At 41.4% G+C, this 25,835-nt stretch overlaps 1 protein-coding gene across 1 annotated transcript in view; it reads left to right on the top strand.

Annotated features, from left to right (window-relative positions):
• LOC148038980 (argininosuccinate synthase, chloroplastic-like) overlaps positions 1-25,835 on the top strand; it is a 132,284-nt gene that overhangs the window by 44,306 nt on the left and 62,143 nt on the right. The window contains exon 2 of the mRNA XM_087674838.1: positions 11,607-11,697. Within this exon, the coding sequence (XP_087530964.1) occupies positions 11,607-11,697 (91 nt within the window). The remainder of the gene's footprint in view (positions 1-11,606; positions 11,698-25,835) is intronic.

Genomic DNA, 25,835 nt, shown 5'->3' with positions numbered 1-25,835 from the left:
TACTTAGGGCCCGTAAGGGTGCATTCACATGTGCAACATAACAATACACGTGGAGCGCGCGGGTAGCGGAAGCGTGAAGATTTGCAACAGAGGAAGTGAACAGGTGAGTGAGAGTGAGAGTAAGAGTGACGAACAGATTTGGGTGTACCAACAATGTGTTGGTACACAAATAATAAAATGTATTTATACTTAGGGCCTGTAAGGGTGCATTCACATGTACAACATAACAATACACGTGTAAAATACACGGAGGTGAATAAAGGACCTTTACATCCCAACAACCTCCCACTTAAAGGTCCGGAGTGAACCTTTAACCAACTCCCACTAGTCGTATGCAATGCTCATGCTGAGCCTTGCCTAGACTTTTAGTGAGAACATCTGCAGGGTTGTCCTGTGTTTTGATCTTGGTCAATGTGATTAGACCATCCTCTAGAATCTGTCTAATAAAGTGATATCGCATATCAATATGCTTTGTGCGTGAATGATACATGGCATTTTTAGCCAGATACACATCACTCTGGCTATCACATCCCAACACTGGAGTACTCATAGACATGCCGAGATCCTCTGCGAGTCTGCTCAACCATATAGCTTCCTTAGAAGCTTCAGTAGCTGATATGTATTCAGCTTCAGTAGTACTCAGTGCGACGATGTTCTGCAACCTGGAGCACCAAGAGACGGCCCCTCCAGCAACTGTAAAGACATACCCGCTAGTGGACGTGCGAGTGTCTAAGTCACCTGCCATGTCTGCATCACAATAACCCTGCAAATTAAGTGCACCCTGCCCATAGCAAATACACTTTCTTTGTGTACCCTTCAGATATCTAAGAATACTCTTGACAGCCTCCCAATGTGGTTTGCCAGGATTTGACATAAACCTGCTAACAACTCCCACTGCATGAGCAATGTCTGGACGAGTAGCAACCATAGCATACATAAGAGAGCCACAAGCTGATGCATAAGGGACTCCCTTCATAGCATTGGCTTCCATGTCATCTTTTGGGCTGTTGGCTTTACTAAGCTTAAGGTATGGAGGTAAGGGTACTCCGAGAGGCTTAGCTTCAACCATGTTAAATCTGTCTAGTACCTTTTCAATGTACTTTTCTTGAGATAAGAACAGCAATTTCTGCGTTCTATCTCTACAAATCCTCACAGCTGATCTTTGAGAGCATCCAAGCTAGTCTTTCTCTTCCCAGCTAACAACATATCATCCACATACAAAACAAGTATGATAGGGCTGCCATCTATATCCTTTTTCATATACAAACAATGATCTGCATGGCTGCGCGTAAACCCATGAGAGAGCATAAAAGTGTCAAAATTTTTGTACCACTGCCGTGGTGCTTGTTTCAGCCCATATAAGCTGCGTTTTAGTTTACACACCAACTGCTCTTTTCCAGGAACTACAAAACCCTCGGGCTGTTTCATGTAGATCTCCTCATCAATGTCACCATGCAGAAAAACTGTTTTCACATCCATTTGGTACAGCTCTAAATCCAATACAGCAGTGAGAGCAAAAAGCACACGTAGTGTGGTCATCTTCACGACAGGTGAGAAGACCTCCTGGAAGTCAATCCCTTCCTTATGTGCATACCCTTTGGCAACCAATCTTGCCTTGTACTTGGGTTTCCCATCAACTGTCTTTACTTTGTAAACCCATTTGTTTGGAAGAGGCTTTCTTCCTTTGGGCAACGACACAAGATCCCAAGTATCATTAGCATACAGAGATTTAATCTCTTCCTGCATAGCTAGCTCCCACTTATTGCTGAATTTGCATGACTTAGCCTCTTTATATGTCAGAGGCTCACCCTCATCAGTAAGCATCACATAATGCAAAGAGGGGTCATACCTATGTGGCTGCCTTCTTAGGCGTGTAGACCTGCGTACCCAATGATCTACATTCTCAGGAAAATGATCTACATCTGGAGGCATGTTATTTTCAGCATTTATTGGCTGCTGTAAGCCATTTTCAGCATGTTGTTCATGCTGTACAGCACCTTCATTTTCATTTCCAGCACCTGCATTTTCATAATCAGCAAGTCTATCTTGCTGTCCATGACCTCCCTGTGCTTCTATTTGCTGTCCATCATCATCTGGCTCAAAGATAACCGGCTGATCATCAGTTTCAGCCTGTGGTACAGCACCATGAGGCTCATCATTTGAAGTAATAGGTGGCTGCAAATTCTGAAATTTGACCTTTTTCATGTCTTCATCAGAGGCTAAAGTACCTTTTAGCAACTTTGCCTCATTAAACACAACATTACGGCTGCGAAAAATTTTCTTGGATTGAGGTAGCCACACTCTATAGCCAAATTCACCCTCATCACCATAGCCTATGAAAATGCCTTTGGTGGATTTCGGGTCAAGTTTATTCCTCAGTTCATTTCTAACATGCACAAAAGCATCACAGCCAAATATTCGTAAATGGTCATATGAGGCCGGTTTGCCAGACCAAACCTCCTCAGGAATGCCATTATTTAGGGACCTGTTTGGAGAGCGGTTGCAAATGTGAACCGCGGTTTTAAGTGCCTCTCCCCAAAATTCATGAGGGAGATTAGCAGTGGACAGCATGCACCGCACTCTCTCACATAGAGTCCTATTGTATCTTTCAGCTACACCATTTGAAGAAGGGCTGTAAGGGGCTGTAAGCTCCCTCTTGATCCCATGCAAGTCACAAAAGGACTTAAATTCATTAGACGTGAACTCACCCCCATTATCAGTTCTCAAGCATTTCAACTTTCTACCTGTCTGAGTGGTCACGAATGCATGAAATGTTTTAAAAACAGCAAACACTTCACTTTTCTTTTTCAACAAATAAACCCAAATCTTCCTGGAACAATCATCAATAAAAGAGGCAAAGTATGCAGCACCACCCAATGATTTCAAAGGCATGCTACATACATCAGAATGCACCAAGTCCAATACATTTGACTTACGGGAGACACCATAGTAAAAGGAATTTTTCATTTGCTTTCCAAACTGACAGTCATTACAAAAATCAAGTTTAGAGCATTTTCCATCAACCCTCTTCAAAGAGATAAGAACATCAAGTCCTTTCTGGCTCATATGGCCTAATCTCTTATGCCATAACTCCAAATGACAGCCAATTTCAGCAACTGCAAGAAACTTGCCATTCAAAGCTTTACAGTGCAGACAATACAAAGTGCCCTTCTTGGTTCCTTTAGCAATCAGCACGGAACCCCTTTTTAATTTCCATAAACCACCACCAAACAGTGTGGTGTAACCATGCAAGTCAAGCTGTCCAACAGATAGTAAACTCTTCTTGATGCCAGGCACATATCTGACATCTTTCAACACAAGTTCTTGCTCATTATCCAAAGACAAGTGGATGGTGCCAATCCCATCAATGCTGCAAGCATGATTATTTCCAAGGTAAACCTTGCCATAACAGCCTGTATCAAAAGTAGCAAAACACTCCAAGCATGGAGTCACATGGAAAGAGGCACCAGAGTCTACAATCCAAGTCTGAGTGACACAATCATCAACTGACAAAAGTGCATCAATCACATCAGCCTTGGTGATCTGCATATCCTGCATGTGACATACAAGGGCATCATAATCCACTGCACATAATACATCAGCCTCTGCATCTGAGAGGTCCTCTATGACAACACTGGAGGCCACATTGGCCTTTTCCTTGCCTTTACCTGCCTCAAATGCATCTGTCTTTTCCTCTTTCTTCTTTTTGTCTCTTGCATTTTTCTTTCTCTCTTGTTCCTTCTTGTAATACCTGCAATCAGGCTTCTTGTGGCCCTTTCGACCAACTGATAGCATGTAACATCACTCTTTTCTTTTCCTTTGCTCTTGCTCCTGCTTCTCTGTCCAGCATTTGCATTTTTCTTTTCAGCCCTGCCTCTAACATTATAAGCTGAGTTGCTGCCTTCTCCACTAGACTTACGTCTAATTTCTTCATTCAAGATGGAACCCCTCACACCATCATATGTGAGATTGGGGTTATTGCTGAGAGAAACAACCAAAGTCTCCCAAGAGTCAGGCAATGTCATGATCAAAAAGATCGCCCTCAACTTATCATCAAAATCCAAACTTGCATCCTTGAGCTGATTTAAAATGCCAGTAAATGCACTCAAGTGCTCAGCTGTAGGCTTGGACTCATCGAGCTGCATATTCACCAACTTGCGCATTAAATGCACCTGATTAACAGGTGTGGTGATCTCATAGGTAGTCTTAAACTTCTCCCATATTGCATGACCAGTGTCTAAACCCTTAATGTCTGTCAAAATGTCATCAGTGACACCCATCTTTATATAAGCCACAGCCCTTTTATTGACTTTGGCCCAATCCGCCTCAGATATTTGTGCGGGTTTATCCATTTGCAAGGCATCCTCACAATCCTTTAAGAACATTATGCCTTGCATACGATCTTTCCAAAGATCAAAGCCCTGACCATCAAATCGCTTGATTTCCATCAAACTTTTAAGGTCAGAACTGGAAGAAGTTGCAGCCATTTTTCACAAGTACAAGTGTAAAAAACACTGAACTGCAAGAGCACAAGCTAAATCAGCAAATACACTGCTGTTCCTGCATACCCATCAATAATCCTTTGCTGTTTTGACATAAACCAGCCACTGCACAGGCAAATAATGCAGAAATTTATCAAATTCTGCACAAAATCCCAAATTTCCAGGTCCAAATGTGCGCAAATGTCACCCAAACTGACTCAACTGAGCAAAATTGCATCAATACATGAAAAGCCCAAATTTTCCTTGGTCCAATGCCAAGAAATTTTCCTCGGATGAGCAAAATTTCAACAAATTTTGAAAAATCCCCAAATTAATTGAGGTCAATGCGCACAATGTCTGCAATTTCTGACACAGATGTCATTGTCAAGCATAAACAACATCAAATCTGGGAAAAGCCCCAAATTTCCAGGTTCAAATTTGACCAAATCTGAGAACTGTGCTTGCGCGCGCGAACTCCCGTCAGTGGCAAAAGGGTTGCTTGCAATAAACCTTAGAGAAATTTAAAAAATTTCTGGAAGAAATAATGTGTCGAATCACCCCGTCACCAGCCGTTGACTATCGCGCTGCCCGTCAGCACGCAGCCTGCGTGAGCTGTCGCCTGCAATCATTGACTTGCGCCTGATGCCACGCAGCCTGTCCAGCCTGCGCCTGATCAAAAAACGACCTGTCCTGGCTGCTCGTGACCTGTTTGACTGTCGCCTGATCAAAAAACGACCTGTCCTGGCTGCTCGTGACCTGTTTGACTGTCGCCTGATCAAAAAACGACATGTCCTGCTTGCCAGGTCAAAAACGACCTGTCCCTGCCTGCCAGGTCAAAAACGACCTGTCGCCTGTCTATCAGGCTGTTGCTTGCACAAAAAGTGACCTGCAACACTGTCGCCTGACTGTCCAGCACATACACGTGCCTGGAAATAGTGACAACCTGACCTGTATGAGTGACGACTTACTGATTTCTCACGAGCGAAGAGCTGGTGTTGTCTCACACGGACTTCGAGGAGCGCGAGCACCTTAACCTCAGCTCTGATACCAGTTGTTGGAGTGCGCGGGTAGTGGAAGCGTGAAGATTTGCAGCAGAGGAAGTGAACAGGTGAGTGAGAGTGAGAGTAAGAGTGACGAACAGATTTGGGTGTACCAACAATGTGTTGGTACACAAAGAATAAAATGTATTTATACTTAGGGCCCGTAAGGGTGCATTCACATGTACAACATAACAATACACGTGTAAAATACACGGAGGTGAATAAAGGACCTTTACATCCCAACATTGAAGGAACCATGTGAAGCTTGTATGATGGGCAAGCAATAGAGAAAGACATTTCCACAAGAAAGCAAGAATAGAGCACAGGCTCCTCTAGAGTTGGTACATGCTGACTTGTGTGGTAAGATGCCTACATAGGCCTTGGGGGGATCTTATTTTATGTTGATTGTCGACGACTACAATAGAAAGATGTGGGTGTACTTCCTTCGTGATAAGGCTCAAGCTTTTGGTAAGTTTAAAGAATGGCTAAAACTTGTTGAGAATGAAACAGGGAAAAGTGTGAAGAAATTTAGAACAGATGGTGGTGGTGAGTTCAACTTAAAGGAGTTTGAAGGCTTTTGCAAGAGCAAAGGGATCAAGCGTCAATTGACAACGCCTCACACACCTCAGCAGAACGGTGTTGTGGAACGCAGGAATCGCACCATTGTGGAGATGGCAAGATGCATGCTAAAGGGCAAGGGATTGCCTAACCATTTTTGGGCTGAAGCTGTTAATATTGCAGTCTACATTCTAAATTGGAGCTACACAAAGGCTCTCAAGGGAAAAACACCTCATGAGGCTTACACTGGTAAGAAACCATCTATCTCACATTTCAGAATTTTTAGATGTGAATGTTCTACACATGTTCCAGATGAGAAGAGAAACAAGTTAAAACCAAAAAGCAGAAAATGTATCTTCTTGGGTTATAGTGATGAGCAGAAGGCTTACAAATTATATGACCAAGAGGCAAAGAAGATCATCGCGAGCTGTGATGTGGTGTTCAAGGAGGAGCCGGATACAGTGGAGGAGGAGAAGGCAAGTTCTTCCACTTTATCATCAAGCGAAGAAGTAGTCCACTATGAACCTGTCCCGAGAGCTATCCCTATCCTTAAGGAGGAGGAAGCATCATCTTCAGATGATGAGGAAAAAGTTCACCAACCTGACATCACCCCACCGGAAAAGCCATTGCCGCGCTGGGTGAAGCAGCTCTATGACCACAATAATCCTATGCTTGCATCTGTTGAGGAGAAGGCAGACGGACCAAGGAGGTCTCAGAGAATAGAGGAGCAAAGGAGGGCTTCTGCTCACATAGTCAATATGGCCTTGATGGTTGAGATTATGAGAGAAGTAAAAGAGCCAACTGACTTAGAAGAAGCACTTGCAGATCCATCATGGAAGGCTGCTATGCAGGCGGAGTATGACAACATAATGAAGAATGACACTTGGGAGCTAGTGGATCGACCAGCAAAGCGGAAGGTTATTGGCACTAAGTGGATCTGGAAGGTAAAGTACAAGGCTGATGGTACCTTAGAAAAGTACAAAGCTAGACTGGTTGCCCAAGGATTTTCACAAGTTGAAGGGTTTGATTTTCAAGAGTCATTTGCCCCAACTGCTAGAATGACCACTATTCGCACGGTACTTGCAGTGGTTGCCCACAATAAGTGGCCAGTGTACCAAATGGATGTTAAGTCAACGTTCTTAAATGGTGACCTCAAGGAGGAGGTGTATGTGGCTCAGCCACCAGGGTTTGAGGCCACCCATTCTGAGAACAAAGTGTGTAAGCTGAAGAAGGCATTATATGGGCTAAAACAAGCCCCCAAAGCATGGTACCAGTGGATAGATAAGTTCTTTTTAAACCTAAACTTCAAAAGATGTGTCTCAGATGCTAACTTGTATGTTTACAGGGATGGTAAAAAGTCTGTAGTGATTGTCCTATATGTGGATGACCTTCTTATTACAGGTGACTATGAAGATATGATCAACCAAACTCGAAAGGCTTTGAGTTCTGAGTTTGAAATGACAGACTTGGGCTTGCTGCACTATTGTTTGGGGATTGAAGTCTGGCAAGAGCCAGGAAAGATCTTCATCTCTCAGAAGAAGTATGCATGGGAGATCTTGAAGGCATTTGGCATGACCGAGTGCAAGGAGATAGCTACACCTATGGAGGTGAATGCAAAGTTATCCGTCGAGGATACATCAGCACTAACAGACACTGGGAGGTATAGGAGGTTGGTCGGCAGTTTGATCTACTTGTGTAACACCAGACCAAATATCAGTTTTGCTGTTGGTGTTTTGAGCAGGTTCTCAAACAAACCTCATGAGAGTCATTGGAAGGCTGGGATGCGGGTGCTCAGATACTTGAAGAAAACTCTTGACTATGGTATCACATACAGTTTCGGAACTTCTCTTGTGGGGAACTGTGACTCAGATTGGGCAGGAGACAGTGATTCCAGGAAGTCAGTTTCTGGTTATTGTTTCTCTTTGGGTTTAGGAATTTTCTCTTGGATTAGTAAGAAGCAGCCAACAGTGGCATTGTTTTCTACCGAAGCAGAGAACAAGGCAGCTTGTTTTGTTGCATGTGAAGCAGTATGGTTGAGAAGGATTCTATGGCATATGGGAGTGCAGGATGAAAAACCAACTGTACTGAGATGTGACAATCAGAGTTGCATCGCCATTGCAAAAAATCCAGTGTTTCATGCACGCACCAAACATATAGAGATCCAATATCACTGTGCGTGATTTGATGGAGGATGGGATAGTGGAACTGGTCTACTGTCCAACAGAGGAGAATGGAGCAGATATCTTCACCAAAGCACTTACGAAGGATCTGCTTCAAGTTCATCTTCAGAGACTCGACATTAGGCCGAGGAGATAGTTCTTCTATGGGTGGACATTGAGGGGGGGTGTTAGATATGATCAATGCCCCACCCTCATTAGGTGCTACCAATGATCCATGGTGCTCAAAGTTGTAAGGCCCCCATTATGAGGAGAAGCCAAATGTGAGCCTGGACATTGGTTGAGTCCTGACTTGTATATCAGATGAGGTCTATGTGACTGGATGGCAAAAAGGTGACCATTGTGGGTTTAATCTTTGGGTTAGACGGAGTGGTTAAGCTGGTAGCAACTCGAGGCGCATTGCATCGAGTTGCGGGGTAAGGGAGTTAAAAGGGGCCCCTATTGTGGGGTCCGGGGGCCGATGGTAAAGAGAGTATTCCTTGGAATATTCCTTGGCCGACTAGTGGAGGCTTATATGGTAGGTTGGTCTGGCCAACCTCACGGCTTTCGCAGGCTATAAAACCTAAACCCCTTCACAGCCACCATCGATCACTCATCTTTCACCCAGTGAGAGTTGTTGTTCCAGCTAGCCTTAAGCTCTTCACCTATCTTCTGTCTAGATCGCCATCTAAGCTTCACATAGTGGAAGCGCACGGGTGGACAGAGCCATCTTTGTATCAAATGTTTGGAGTTAAAGAATTTATTGATTCTCCTCTTATCTGTTGTGTACTCTCTATCTCTTTCTCAGATTCTGTTCGCTGCGCCGTGTAATATTTTACAATCCTTCTTCCAATGGCTTGTCTTGCCACATCTTGTGGCAAGTAGACTCCTTGGCTTTATCTTGCTCGGTCTTCAAGTAGACTCCTTGGCTTTATCTTGCTCGGTCTTCTCGTACTTATTATTGTTGTTCTTCCCCTTCTATTGGGAAGATTGATCGGTCAAAGCCTTCGACTTGGGAGCGTTTTGACCTTTGAGTTATTCCTCTTGGTCCAAGATAATTGGAACCAACTTCTCCCACTTAAGGGTCTTTGTCCACCTTGAAGTAATCAAGGTGAAATTAAATGCATTGAATCAGGGCGGTAATTGTGGCAGAAGAGTTATCACCATGCCCTTTGAGGTAATCACCTTCCCTATGTTTTGGACTTGTATTTGCAATTGCTAAAGATTATTGACATGCTCTCGCATAGAAGAAGACTTGCATTTGATCTAACTCCAACCATATCTCCTAAGCCACGACTAAGTGCTTAATATGAGCAATGACAGCTGGAGTGCAAGAGAAAAAGAGGAAAGAATGGATGTGGGCATTTAGTTTATTCCAATGTGTTGTACCTTCATCAAGTTGACTTTCTCATCAGCAAAAAGCTTGGAGGCATCATGGGTTGTAGGACGGTCTATAGTCTCGATTGCAAGCTCAACCAAATCACAAGATTCCAGGATGGCAAGCATCATTACATGCCAGATTTGGTAATTCTCCCCATCGAGTTTTTGATTTGAAGGAAGAGTTGGCAATATAGGGACCTTACGGCCCATAATAGCTTGAAACTCCACGTCAAGTTTGGTTGACATTGAAAATGAAATGACCTGCATAAAAACAAGGGCAGCCCCCTTTTGACTCTGCACACAGTGCATGTGCCTACTAGGGCTTCCTTTGCTTGTCCTCAAAGAGTTTCACCCGCCACTGGAGGTGATGAAAACTCAAAATCTGCTCCAAAAGGCTGAAAATGCAGTCTTTTCTTTTTCACCAACAGCAAGAACCTGCAAAAAATAGCAACTTCTCTCTTTCTTTGCACTTCACCTGCAAAAATAGCAAGTACCTTTCTCCCATAGATGCTTGAAGGCAAACTCTGAAATAGATGTTATTATATATTAAACAACACCTTGTTCGACATATAGATGCCACATGTTTTCAAGGTGAGATCTTATAGACCTTAGAAGTGTTAAAAGGCTATAGAATTTGTTGAATTTCTATGTATGTAATTAGGAGCCCTTAGAGCCGTTTTCTTGTAAGATCCATTGGTTTTAGTAAAATGCAATGCATGTGATTTTGTAAAAATGCCCTTTGCAGTCTACATCATTTGGCGTCAGCCCTCCTCACCTGGCGTCATTATCAAGCTTGTGTTTGCAGTAGTTTCAGGTCGTCTATAGTAGGGTGCACCCTTTTTATCAGCCCTACATCAAATACCCACGTTTTTGTGTTTCCTTGAGCCTAGACTAGGCCTATTCTTGGAACAAGCCACTTAATAGTTAATTGCTGCTCAGTGCTTGGACTTGACTAAAGGAAGGCATCGTAGACTTGAAATCTAAAAGGTTCAAAGGACGATTACAATTGGCCAATGCTTTAATCCTAACCCAGATTTTTCCTTGCAAGTATCTGTGAAACTGCTTGGTTTCACAGTCTTGACTAAGTTCCTCTCTCAGTCTTTACCAGCCATTTTTAAAGGTTTCTTGGAGTTAGACGAGGCATGTATTGGAATTAGTCACTTAATTAGTCAACTGCTGCCTAGACTTAACTGAAGCAAGAAATCATAGCCTTAAAATGTGAAATGTTCAAAGGACAATTGTAATTGACCAGATTTTCAAAACTTCCATCCAGATTGTTTCATTGCAAGTATCAAAATGGCTGAAAATTTGATTCAATGTACAGGTTAGCTGTTCCAATATACAGTGTTAGATCTTGCCTGTGAAATTCTTTTCCTAACAATGTTATGTGATTATTATTGATTATTTTCATATTGTATTAGAACTGCCTTCAGTCCCAACTTGCTTGATAGTTGAGAGAGTATCTAGTTTAATTTTCTCCAAACTTTGGGTTCAGATCAACACTGTTCCCAAGTTTAGCTTCAAGTCATTTGATTTACAAAGGTCAATGAGTAGGTCATAATGGTTGATTTCATTTTGTCGAAGTTTAGCATGCAATAAAATATATATCTTTTCTTGCGCCTTGAAACATCTAATATTCAACAATCTTTAGAACGCAAGTTGAACTATGTATTTTAGTTTTTTTCAAGGTTGTCATCTGTAGATGGGCTGACCATATATAACATTGCGAGGAAGTTTGTTATGTGCAAATGCAAGTTACATTGCAAGTTTGTGATTATATGGTCATATGCTTGAGATATGATGGAAATCTAATGAATTGATTTAAAGTTTTGGTTCAATTTCTTTTCCATACATTACTTCATGTAATTATCATATGTGGTTGTTTAGCAATAATTTAGGAAATGCAGGGTTTCCTTAAATTTGTTAGCTGGAAAGCTGAAATGAAGCAAATGCTCATTCTTTTTGAACCTTTCAACACCATATGATGACAGGAATGCAACACGTGTTTTCCTAGGGAGTTAGCCAAATTCCAAAAGGTTTCCATCAGAGTGGGCACTTTTAGGGGGTACAAGTCTTATTCAGGTTCCTCTCTAATCACTCACTACATCCTGCATATACATAACAAAAAAATGTATTTGATGATTTATGCACATGCACACAAACTTATACGTATGTTTGTCCATACAATGTAGATACATAATGTAGAAAATGTTGGTCTCTGTGTTCATGTGTCAACATTATTTTCATATATGTACACATCTGTATTTATTGACTAAGTTCGATGCTGATCAGAAGGTAAGAGAAGATACACAAAGTACAAAAGATCAGAGAATGACTGACCCTTAGTGACATCTTGTGACCTTAATAGCAGTCTAGTTTCTGGCTGAGATTCTTAATGACATCCGAACAGGCTTTTATAAAGATGTTGAACACATTATTTTTGAATAGGTGCCGGATGCAATTTTTTGCAGACTTGGATTTATAAGGGGCTTTTATAAGGATGTTAAAGACGTAACTACCGTATAGCTGTGGGAAAGAGAGAGATTTTAGCTGATCAAAGGATTCCTAGTGTGTTTGTTCTAAGTTCTCAAGACTTGCTCTCTCTTTCTTTCTTTTGTTTTGCTAGAGTCATCTTAATCACAAGGGCCCTAAGGACTCCAGGCTTTTGATGGAAACAAATGTGCAAAGAAGGTGAACAACATGAGAGAGAATGAAGAATGAAAGATGGTAGAGAATGGTCAATGATAAACCCTAGGTGTGAAGATGTTGAATTATATACAGAGTGTGCTGTCCATAAATAGGCAAAAGATTGGACAATTTATAAGAGAAATGATTGATGTCCTGTGAGAGAAACAATGGATGACCTACGAGAGAACCATGAAGTGGCCCTACCTAAATGACCAAGCATGATAAAACTTGACACCCAAGATCTGGTGAGAATTGCCTATGATATGAGACTGGACATGGACAATTATGGTTTAATCACAACCCTATACAGGAGATTGTTAAGGCAGGAAGAAATCACCACTTAATTAAGCATATATTTTTGGCTTTTAAAACAGTCCCAAAAAGAATTAAACCAATTAGTACGAGAATTTAGAATCTTAGCTAGCTCAAAAAATTCTATACAAGTGACTCATTGTGCACTGCCACTTTCATCCCGTCATCATTACCTTGTTACACCTATCCTACCTCTTCTTATTGCTTCATAAACAGTCGCTAACATTCTCTCTCATCTTTCATTATCATCATAGTCATTATCTTCATCATTGGCTATCATCAGGTTGCTGTCTTGCTATTTTGCACTTCTTAGGTGCTGTAGTCTGCCTCAACTACCATTTCTCGCTGCATTTTTATGCTCAGCTTTTGACATAGGTGCATTTTGATTAGCATGTGCTTCTTGCTCCTCTAGAGGCTGTCTCTAGGTGTTGGAAAATGACAGCCTTCTATGGAGGAGGGAAAAGAGAGACAATGAGAGTGTGCTGAAGTAAAAGAGTAGAGTATACTTGCTGAATTGAAAGAATGAGAATGAAAGGTACAAGATAGGTCTAAGATAGACCTAGCTCTAACTCAACTCTTGATAGGTGCATTTTGATCACCATGTGCTTCTTGACATAGGTGTATTTTGATTACTATGTGTTTCTTGCTCCTCTAAAGGCTGTCTCTAGGTGTTGGAAAATGACAGCCAGCTATGGAGGAGAGAAAAGAGAGACAATGGGAGTGTGCTGAAGCAAAAGAGTAGAGTATACTTGCTGAATTGAAAGAATGAGAATGAAAGGTACAAGATAGGTCTAAGATAGACCTAGCTCTAACTCAGCTAGAGTTAACTGACTCTAGCTCTAAGAGTGGTTACACAACTTATAACTTTAGTTGTGTTCACACTAAGAACCGAAAAAGAACTAAGGACTAAAACATTGGGCATTGCCCATAGAATTGGCAAATTCTAACACCTCCCTGTAGTGCCGAAGTTGTAAAGTACAAGAATGATCAATCACCAAAGGGTAGCAAGTTTAAGAACTTGCGAAAAGCCTCAAACTTCTCATGAGGTAGTGTCTTGGGTAAAAATGTTTGCAATATTTTCCTGTATAGGAACATACATCAAGTTGATCTCTTCTACATAGTATCTCTCTTTGACATAATGGTAATGCACCTCAATATGTTTCGTGCGAGCATGAAACACAAGATTTCGTGCCATTGCAATAGCACTTTGATTGTCATAAAGAATGGGTGTAGGACTCTCTAATGGTAAATGTAGAGCCACTGTAGGTTGTTTCTTACTTAGCCATGAAATGCATGAACAACCCAGAAAGAAACATTGTCCACTAGTAGACTGCCTAGTGTTTGAATCATTAGCCCAATTTGAATCACTCTAAGCCTGTAATTGCAAGTCTCTCCCTTTGGGAAATAATAATGCATGTGATTGAGTACTTTGTAAGTACTTGAAGATCCCCTTATTAGCTTGCCAATGTATAGTTTGTGGGCTATGCATACACCTGCTCAATTGAGATACTGCATACCGAATAACAAGGCGTGTGTTGCAAATATAAAATAAGACAATTGGTTGTAAATTGCAACATCAAACATCTCTTCACCATCATGCATAGACAGCTTCTAGCTCCATAGTGGTGCACATATGTTTGTAATCTTGCAAACTAAATCTATGTAACAACTTATCTACATACTGTGATTGTGACATAGTGATACCATGCTGATTTTTGGGTGAATTGAATCCCCAAATAATAATGTAGACAGTCGATATCTGACATAGCAAATGTATGTTTCAATTCAGCCTTGAATTTGCAATTTTTTCTTCTGAAGGTCCAGTGAGCAGCATGTCATCTACATAAAGAATGATAATCAACAAGTCCCCCCCTTCATTCTTAATGTATTGAGTGGGAGTAGTTGGATTGCTTTTGAACCCTTTGCTAGCCAAATATGAAACCTTGGAGGTTGTGACACACAAACATCCTCATGCAAGTCCCCATTCAAGAATGCTGTCTTAATGTCCAATTGATGTACCTTCCAACCATAATTTGCAGCCATAGCAATTACACATCTCATCGTACTCATACAAGATGTAGGAGCAAAAGTCTCTTCATAATCTATGCCCTTCTTTTGTGCATATGTTGGAAAATGGTAGCGAGCTATGGAGAGAGAGAGGAGAGACAATGAGAGCAAGAGAGTGAGATGAAGCAAAAAGAGAAGAGTGTACTTGCTAGAATGAAAGATAGAGTGAAAGTACAACTTATGTTTAGGTCAAGGGTTGACCTAACCAGCCTTCCACCAACTAACTAGAGTGAGGATTATTTTACTCTAGAGCCTAGTGTCACTACTTTTAAGTTTCTAAGACACTAGGTGTATACATCTTACATTGACACTTTAATAAGTGTCCACACCACACAAATTACATTGGGTGCTGCCCATAGAATCGGAAAATTCTAACACCCCCCCTGCAATGTCAATGTGATGAAGTACAATGATGATCAATCACCAAAGGGTAACAAGTTCAAGGACTTTTGAAAAGCCTCAAACTTCTCGCGTGGTAGTGCCTTGGTAAAAATGTTTGCAACATTTTTTTGTGTGGGTACATACATCAAGCTGATCTCTCCTGCATAGCATCTCTCTCTGACATAATGGTAATGCACCTCTATGTGTTTTGTGCAAGCATGAAACACAGGATTTTGTGCTACTGCAATAGCACTCTGACTATCAGAAAGAATGGGTGTAAGACCGTCCAATGGTAAATGTAGATCAGCCAACAATCTGCGTAACTATACACATTCCACTGTTGCCGTGAAGGCTGCCCTGTACTCAACCTCACAAGACGAGGTAGGCACAATAGGCTGTTTCTTGCTTGGTCATGAAATGCATGAACGGCCTAGAAAGAAACAATGTCCACTAGTAGACTGCCTAGTGTTTGCATCACCAGCCCAATCTGAATCACTGTAAGCTTGTAAGTGCAAGTCTCCCTCCCTAGGAAATAATAGTGCATGTGAGTGAGTACCTTGCAAATATCTGAAGATCCGCTTAACAGTTTGCCAATGTATGGTCCATGGGCTATGCATATACCTGCTCACCTGAGATACTTTATACTGAATGTCAGGGTGTGTGTTGCAAAGATAAATAAGACAGCCAACAGCCTGGCTATAAATTGCAACATCAAACATCTCTTCACCATCATGCATAGACAGCTTTAAGCCTGGCTCCATAGGAGTGCACATAGGTTTGCAATCTTGCATACTAAACCTATGTAACAGTTTATCCACATATTGTGATTGTGACATGATGATACCATGCTGATTTTGGGTGAATTGAATCCCCAAATAATAGTGTAGGCAGCCCATATCTGACATAGCAAATGCATGTTTTAATTCAGCCTTAAAATCTGCAATTTTTTCTTCTGTAGGTCCAGTGAGCAGCATGTCATCTACATGAAGAACGATAATCAGCAAGTCCCCCCCTCATTCTTAATGTATAGTGGGAGCAGTTGGACTATTTTTGAACCCTTTTCTAGCCAAATAAGCATCAATTTTGGAGTACCATGCACGTGTTTGAAACCATAAAGAGCTTTATGCAGCTTGCATACCATGTGCTCTATAACCACAAAGCGTAGAGGTTATGACACATAAATATCCTCATGCAAATCTCCATTCAAGAATGCTTTCTTAATGTCCAATTGATGTACTTTCCAGCCATAATTTGCAGCCATAGCAATCACACATCTCACCGTACTCATACAAGATGTAGGAGCAAAAGTTTCTTCATAATCTATGCCTTTCTTTTGTGCATAGCCTTTTGCTACCAACCGTGCTTTGTACCTGTCAATTGTACCATCAGTCTTGCGTTTGAGTTTAAAAACCTATTTTGTGCCAATGGCCTTCTGCCAGGTGGTAAATCCACAAGATCCCATGTAGAGTTAGTGGCAATAGAGTCTAACTCATGCTGCATGGCCTGCATCCAATGTACATCTTGCTGAGCTTCGTCCAAGGAAGTAGGCTCATCATCATCCAATAGTGAGCTCATAAACACATGCTCATCACAATCATCTACTTCCATAAAATCAATCAAATGTGCCCCCCCTGCATCATCTGCGGCATTTCTGGCAGCCCTTCTAGTGCGTTGAGGTACAGGAGCATCCATTTTACTTCTTGGAGAGTTTGTAACAACCATCTTGGGAATGTTTTGGCTGCATTTACAGCAGTCCTTTCATGCTGTATTGCTTCTTCCACTGCATGTGGCAAACCATCATCGATACCCTGTTGTTTGGGAGCATATGGTGCAGCAACAACTAGCTGTATTAAGTCTGTCCTGCCATTTACAGCAGGCACAGACTCCAAAGTAAGTGGGAAAAGACCCTCAAAGACATCACCAATGTCATGGGTGGTTGGCATTTGAAACTGATCATGTGAAAATGTAGCATTTTCAGCAAATAGGACATCCCTACTGACAAAGACTTTCTTCATGCGTGGGTCATACAAGCGATAGCCCTTGCTTGCTGAACTGTAGCAAATAAATATGCATTTTACAGCCTTGTCATCAAGCTTCCCACAAAGCTCTTTTGGAACATGTGCATAGGCTATGCAACCAAACACCCGAAAATAGTCTACTCTGGGTTTCTTGCCATGCCAAGCTTCGAACGGTGTGATCGTCTTCAGTGCCTTAGTGGGTGCACGATTCAACACATGATTTGCACATTTAAGGCCTTCTAGCCAAAATTTATGAGGTATCCCCTTGCTTTTTTGCATACAACGAATCATCTCCATAAGAGTTTGATTATTTCTTTCAACAACACCATTTTGCTGAGGAGTCATTCTAACAGTGGCTTGATGTGTAATGCCATGATTAAGCAAATATGTCTCAAAAGCACGAGACATATACTCTCCCCCACTATCTGTGTGAAGTGTTTGCACTTTTAAGTCAGTTTCAGCTTCAAGCTTTGCAACAAGATGTTTGAAATGCATGAACACATTGGATTTTGCCTTCAGCCCATACACCCATGTATACCGAGAGTAGTCGTCAATAAATGTAACAAAGTACTGATGACCTCCAAATGCACGTGTCCTCATGGGACCACAAACATCAGAGTGAATAAGCTGCATTTTTTGGACAGTACGCACTGCACCATCCTTTTTGAAGGCAAACCTATGCATCTTGCCCAAAATCCATCCCTCACATGCATGAGGAGGTGGAGTCTTCATTGGAGGCAATGTATCTACCATATGACACCTCTGAAGGGTCATCAAACTCTCGAAGCTCAGGTGTCCATAGCGGGCATGCCATAGCTCCGCATTTTGCATAGCGGGCGAAAGAGTGGTGACCGCTAAAGCATCATGAGAGTGTCTATCATATGTATCCAACAAAAATAGACCCTTATGCAGGGTGCCAGCAGCCTAAGTGCATAATCCATCTCCTTGTCTCTAACAATGCATTTGTCATCCTCAAAGATGACTTGAAAGCCATGCTTATTAAAAGCAGAGATAGACAACAAGTTCTTTGTAATGTGAGGTACAAACAAGACATCTAGAAGTATGAAATCTCAACCATCTATAGTAGTAATAGTGATTGTCTCAATGCCACATACATCATAACTGCTGCTGTTTGCACATGTAAGACGCTTCCTAGCAAGGGCTGAATGCGAAGAGGTAAACAAACACTTCCTCGAAGTGATGTGCTTTGATGCCCCATTGTCAAAATACCATGTTTGCTGAATTAGCCATTGAAGAATCATAACTGCATGTGAGAAATGCATAGTCCTCCTCTACAAAGTTGAGTGATTTATCATCATTAGTAGATTTGCTGGCTGATGTTTCTTGGACAACCAAACTGGAGTTCTTTTTCTTCTCTTTGGCCAATCTCTTTTTGCATTCATCGATATAGTGACCGGGCTTCTTGCAATAATGGCATTTCCCCTTCTTTTTAGTATTTTCTGTGTCTTGGACAATCTTATTTAATGGCTGTCCAACATCACCCTTTTGCTGATTTTTTACATTTTGCTCAACTTTTCCTTTGCCTTTGAACTTGGAAAGTATAGCCACATCACCTGAACGCAATGCCACATTCTTCCTAGTCTGTTCCTCTTGCAGCAAGAGGCCTTCCAACTCGACAAATGTAAGGGTCTACCCCCCTTGAAAGACAACATCAAAGAGGCGTGGAAACCAAGATATGACTCTGGAAATGTTTATGAATTCAACATCTTGAATGACCTCATCAACATTGAATAGCTGCTCACGCAAATCCTGTATGTGAGTAAGGTGCTTTGTGATGCTATCACCTTCATCCAGGGTGACATTGGCTAGCTCTTTGCGGAGATAGGATATCCTGGCCTCAGCGGGTGCTGCAAACATACACTCAAGTATATCCCATTCTGATTTTGAGGTCTTACAAGACCGAATGTGCGGAATAATTGCCCTTTTCATTGCAAGGAAATCAAAAAAGTGTGTGTGCATCTTTTGAGTCCCATTTTCTCTGATCCTTGGTAGGAGGGAGAGGAGGGGCAGCAACAGTAGCAGCACCAATACCACTAGTAGCAAGACCAACCTCCTGTCCTCGAGCGTTACGCTGAGATGTTTGAGGTGCAAGACCTCCTGGTCGCTGCAAATCACCTGTAGCATAGTCCCACAAGTCCTTCGCCACAAGAAGGTTATGGATCATAAAACTCCACAGTGGGTAGTTTGAGCCATCAAGTTTGTCCTTCTGAGTGAGGACACCAAGGATGTTGCTCTGATCATTATTCCCTTGATGTGCCATGTTGTCAATGATAGACAAAAATGTGCAGCCAAATACTTCAATGCTGAAGTATAGAGTATACTTCTTAGAGTATCAAAATCCCCCACGGGATTAAGAAACAAGTACCAAACTCAAATGCCAAAGTGTGCACAATGCCACCCAAATGAGCACTCAGCCAGTAAATTACAGCACTATACTGCTGTACCACACTTGCCTTGAAATGTGTGCCAACAAAAGTACAAAATACAGCAACTTAATGCTGATTCTTACCAAAATTTACTTAAATTTTCCAAAATTTTCCAAAATTCTCTACCCAGTCTGATTGTAACAATAGTTAAATGTTGTTATATTGCTTATTGCTTGCCTTGGAGTGCGTGTTGGGCAAAGCCCCAAATTTCTTTCTAAAATTTCAAAGAAATTGAAAAAATTTGTACCTTACAGCTAGAATTTCTGCAGAAATGTCGCCTTGGGATGCATGCCAGCAGTGAACAGCAGCTGAAATCTACCTCATGATGCTTGCGGATCCAAAAAACTGAAAAGGCCCTAATTTTCTTGATTCAATGGAAGGAATTGCGCAATGTCTATGAGTTCGCTAACAATTTGCGCAAAGGGCCTCCAATTGGGCAAAAACCCCAAATTTTTGGTGGGAATGTCCAAGAAATTGAGAAATTTCTTTGAATTGGTTGTCAATTCAAACTCCTTGAGCAAAAAATAGCAAAAGCCCCAAATTTTTGGGCAGCACGTGCTGAGATTCGAGAAGAGATGGCTGAAATAGATTGGAAATTTCAGAAATTTCGAGAAAACCCCAAATCTGAAAATTAGGGTTTTTGCACTTTTTAGGGTTTGCAGAAATTGGCGGGCAGAGCTGAGAAAATGGTGGGGAGAGCTGAAACAGCAGCAGCTCTTCCAAAACAACAGCTCCTCGGGCTGTGTGCAAGGCTGTGTGTGGGACTGCACGTTGGATTGCGTGCTGGGCTGTGCACAGGCTGAAAACAGCAGATGTGGAGCAAAGGGACAGATTGGAGCTGATGGCTGAACTGGACAGATCTGGAGTAGATAAGAGACGGCTCAGCTACAACTCCTCCTCGACTTCAGCAGCACCTCATAGCAGCTGAAAACTCTTCCTCGAGCTGAGAACCAAGCTGGCAGCAGTAGGACCTTGGGCGGGATGGCACCGGTTGACGGTGGCTGAACGGAATCCGCGCGTACAAGCTGCTCTGATACCAAATGTTGGAAAATGGCAGCCATCTATGGAGGGAGAGAGGAGAGACAATGACAGCAAGAGAGTGAGCTGAAGCAAAAAAAGTAGTGTACGTGCTAGAATGAAAGATAGAGTAAAAGTACAACTTATGTTTAGGTCAAGAGTTGACCTAACCAGCCTTCCACCAACTAACTAGAGTTAGGTTTATTTTACTCTAGAGCCTAGTGTCACAACTTTAAGTTTCTAAGACACTAGGTGTACACACCTTACATCAACACTTTAATAAGTATCCGCACCACACAAATTACATTGGGTGCAGCCCATAGAATCGGCAAATTCTAACAGCATAGCCTTTTGCTACCAACTGTGCTTTGTACCTATCAATGGTACCATCAACCTTGCATTTGAGTTTAAAAACCCATTTTGTGCTAATGGTCTGTTTGCCAAGTGGAAAATCCACAAGATGCCATGTAGAGTTAGTGGCAATAGAGTCTAACTCATCTTGCATGGCCTGTATCCAATGCACATCTTGTTGAGCTTCGTCCAAGGAAGTAGACTCATCATCATCCAATAGTGACCTCATAAATACATGCTCATCACAATCATCTACTTTCGTAAAATCAGCCAAATGGGCTTTCCCTTGCATCATGTGCTGCATGTCTAGCAGCCCTTCTAGTTTACTGAGCTAAAGGAGTATCCATTTTACTCTCTTGGAGAGTTTGTAATAGCCATCTTGGGATTGTTTTTGCTGCATTTAGAGCAGCCCTTTCATGCTATACTGCATCTTCCACTACAAGTGGCAAACCATCATCAATACCTTGTTGTTCAAGCGCATATAGTGCAGCAACAGCTTGTGTGCTCAATGAACTGCGTGACCATAGGTTGGCTATCAATGACAAGAACAGTGAATTCTTCTTGCATGAAATGTACTTTTTGGGACATATTGTATCGGCTGATGGTATTCGCATGGACCCTGCAAAGGTTGAAGCAATACGATCATGGCCACCTTTGAGGAATGTGCATGAGATCCACAGCTTCTTGGGTTTATGTTCTTACTACAGGAAGTATGTACGTAGGTTTGCTCAAAATGCATCTCCATTGCATGCCTTGCAGAAGAAGGATGTGCTATTTAGATGGACAGCGGTGAAACTTCAGTATTTGAAAAGTTGAAGGAAAAGATGACTTCAGATACTATGCTTGTGTTGCCCGATCTAAGGAAGTCATTCATAGTTCAATGTGATGTATGTCGTAATAATATTGGGACTGTTCTTATGCAGGACGGCCGAGTTGTGGCTAATGAGAGCCGAATTCTCCACGGTGCAGAAAAGAATTTGCAGGTCTATGAGAAAGAGCTCTTGCCTGTAATTCATGCACTGTCTACATGGAAACATTATTTGTTGAGGGCTGATTTTACAATGTAGACAGACCATCAAACTTTGAGGTACTTTCTGAAGCAGACAAAGTTGTCAGAGAAGCGTATGAGATGGGCAAATTTTCTCTCTATGTTTCATTTTCAGATTGTTCATATTGACGGTAAAAAGAATGTTGTGGTTGATGCATTGTTACGTAAGCCATAAATTTCAGCCGTCAGCATGATTTATCACACTGAGTTGGATGCCATGAAAGAGCAATAGGTTATTGATTCGGACTTTGCTAATGTTTATGATCAGTTTTTGCAATGGCCAAAGGCATGAACACTCTGTGCTAAGAGATAAATTTCTGATGATGCATGGACGACTGTGTCACAAAGCAATTAAGACCTAGAGTTATCTTTGAAAGTCATGTTCCTCCGTATACAGACTTCAGAGGTATTGATGCACAGTCAAGGCAGTGGAACATTTCTTTCATTGGCCAGCTTTGAGGCATGATATAGAATAGTTTTTTAAGACATGCATCGTATGTCAAAAGGTAAAGCATGATAGACAAAAGATACCGGGTTTATTGCAGCCCTTGTCTATTCCAGATAGGCCTTGACAGAGCATTGCAATGGACTTTATTTTTGAGCTTCCTAAGACACCTACAGGGAATAATGGTATATGGACTATCATTTGCAAGTTTAGCAAACAAGCCCATTTCATTTCGGTGAGGAAGAAAATAAAGACTGATCATATGGCACGATTGTTTTTGTAGCACATCTTTAAGTATCATTGTATGCTAGAGTCTATCATTAGTGATCGAGACTCCCGTATGACCAGCTTATTTTGGAAGGGCTTGTTTGAGAATATGGATACCACGCTGAAATTCTCATCATCCTTCCATCCGTAGACAGATGATCAGTTTGAGGAAGCAAATTCCACAGTGTTAGATCTTTTGAGGTGCTATGTTTCGGATGACAAGACACAGTGGGAGCAGTATTTGCCCTTGGTTGAGTTTGCTTACCACAACATAGTGCATAGTCCTACTGGTAAAGCTCCATTTGAAGTGGTTGAGGGTAACAAGAATCTACCACCTATTCTGTAAACTAAGGATAAGATCTTTGAGGCTGATCATTATGTGGAAAACTTGGATGCAGCCTATGCAAAGATAAAATATGCACTTCAAAGATTGCAAGAAAAGCAAAAGAGGGCAACTGATCGCCACAGACGTGCTTTGCAGTTTGCAGAGGGTGATTATGTATTGCTGCGTTTTGAAAAGGCAAGGCTGAAAAAGATGAAAGGAAGAGAAAGATTGTATTCCAAGTTGAGTATAAGATACTATGGCCTTTTCATGGTGATGTGTTAGAGGATATGTCTGTTGAAATTCAGCTTGAGGTTGAGGAGCTAGATGAGATTTTGGTACCTGAGCAGATTTTGACACATAAGGAAAGCAAGGTCAAAGGTAAAGTTTCCATGAGATACTTGGTTAAATTTTATAATTATTCACCAATGGATGCCAAATAGATGGAAGAGGATGACTTGGCGGACCATCCTCAGTTGTTGCAGCTTTACCTAGATGCCTTTCAGTTAGAGTCAACTTTAGTTTGGGCTCTGTTAGGTTCAGCAGAGCAAGGGTTCGGAGTATTATCTGATGCTCAAGGGGAGGTAGCACTTCGACTTCTCTAGTTATGGACAGCTCTCGTATGTAGTGGTTAATGCCGATTCTTATTGAAGTTACTAAATTTTTTCAAAATTTCTACTCAATTTGATTGTAACAGCAATTAAATGCTGTTGTACCACTTGTTTATTGCCTTGGAATGTGTGTCGTGCAAAAGTCCCAAAATTCTTCTTGAAATTTCAAAGAAAGTGAAGAAATTTGTACCTTACAACTTGAATTTCTGTAGTAATGTCACCTCTCAGGGTGTGTGCCAACAGAGAACAACAGCTGGAATCTGCCTCGTGATGTGTGTTGGAGCCTCTAGGACAAAAAGCCCCAAATTTCTTGCACAAATGTTGATGAAATTGTGCACTGTTGGCATTTCCAATGAAGATTCGTATGTGGGATTGTATATCGGGCAAAGGCCCTAAAATTTTTGGTAGAAATGTCAAAGAAATTGTGAAATTTCTTCAAATTGGTTGCCAATTTGAACTTCTGGAGTGAAAATCGACAAAAGCCCCAAATGTTGGGTGGCATGAGCTGAGATTCTGAAAGAGATGGCCAAAATGGATGGAAAATTGCAGAAATTTTGAAAAACCCCTAAATTTGAAAATTAAGGTTTTTGTACTTTTTATGGTTTGCAGAAAATTGGAGGCAGGGCTGAGAATATGGCAGGTAGAGGTGAGAAAATAAGTAGTAGAGTTGAAAACAATAGCAGCTCCTCCAAAACAATAGCTCCTCGGGCTGCGTGCGGGATATGTATGGGACTGCGTGTAGGGCTATGCGCAGGCTGAAAATAGTAGCAGCTCGTCCTTCTCTTCCTTGGGTAGACAGCTAGCTAGCAGCAATAGGACCTTAGGCGGGGCGGCACCGGCTGACGATAGTTGAAGTGAATCCTCATGTAGAACTTGTTCTGATACCAAATGTTGGAAAATGACAACTAGCTATGGGGAAGAGAAAAGAGAGATAATGAGAGCGTGTTGAATCAAAAGAGTAGAGTATACTTGCTAAATTGAAAGAATGAGAATGAAAGGTACAAGATAGGTCTAAGATAGACCTAGCTGTAACTCAACTAGAGTTAATTGACTCTAATCCTAAGAGTGGTGACAACTTATAACTTTAGTTGTGTTCACACTAAGAACTGAAAGGACTAAAGACTAAAACATTGGGCACTTCCTATAGAATTAACAATTTCCAACACTAAGTTGCAATCTATTGTCTTTGACCATCTTAGCCATTTGATCTTCATCACAAAGAGATGACCACCAAATTGGAGATTGATTACATGAGATTTATAATCCGCAAAGAGTGAGGATGACCTATCAAAGAACTATGTAACGCTGAGGATGACATACATGTGATCAAGGCTTATAAAACATAAGTCTAGTGGATCATGGTCTTGGTGACTTTGAAAGATCCAATTGCGGTAGAAAATGATTCCAATGATCCACACCCAAGCCCCCGTAATGGACATGATATGTTTACTCAATGGGTGTTGTGTAAAGTTTTGTATCAATCAAGAAAAAAGAAAATCATGAGTATAATTGTTATTGAACAACACAGTAATAGGTTGGCCATTAGTTAAACCAATGATCTTTAAAATACATACTAGAGACTGATCTCAACAGAAGAGCAAGTTTGAAAACAAAACATGTAACAAGTCTCGTGGAAAAAATGTAGAGTGCCATCATTGTAGCAAGAAAGGGCACTTTAAGCGGGATTGCTTTAAGTGGAAGAAAGAGAAGGCCAAGGGCAAAAGCACTGATGATAGCAAAGATAAGAAAAAGGATAGCCAACATGCAAAGAAGAGCAGTGTGAAGATAGAGGAGGTCAATGTAGTTGGTTATGAAATCGACAATGGCAGTGATGTACTTATTGCTTCCTCTTTTTGCAGTCATTGATTGTAGATTATAATGATGACATGCACACTTGGATTCTTGATTCAGGTGCCTCATTGCATGTGACAGCACACCGTGAGTGGTTTTCTGACTATAGTGGTGGTAGACATGGTGTTGTCTACTTGGGGGATAACTATGAATGTGACATTGCAGGGATTGGCAGTGTGCAATTGGCATTTTAGCATGGTTCAGTGTTCACCTTGTGTAATGTAAGGCATGTATCCCGACTCAAAAAGAGCTTGATAAGCACAAGGCATCTAGATGATGAAGACTATCACACCACTTTTGTGGATGGCAAATGGAAGATAAGTAAGAGATCTAGGATTGTTGCTAAAGGCAGAGTGACACTCTGTATCCATTATATGTATCTAGTGTGCATGATC

The sequence above is a fragment of the Lygodium microphyllum genome, chromosome 3, assembly GCF_053477565.2.
Source record: "Lygodium microphyllum isolate KBCC chromosome 3, Lygodium_microphyllum_v1.1.10, whole genome shotgun sequence".
NCBI lineage: Eukaryota > Viridiplantae > Streptophyta > Polypodiopsida > Schizaeales > Lygodiaceae > Lygodium > Lygodium microphyllum.
The sequence above is the reverse complement of the archived record's forward strand: the minus strand, read 5'-3'. Positions and strand labels throughout refer to the sequence as shown.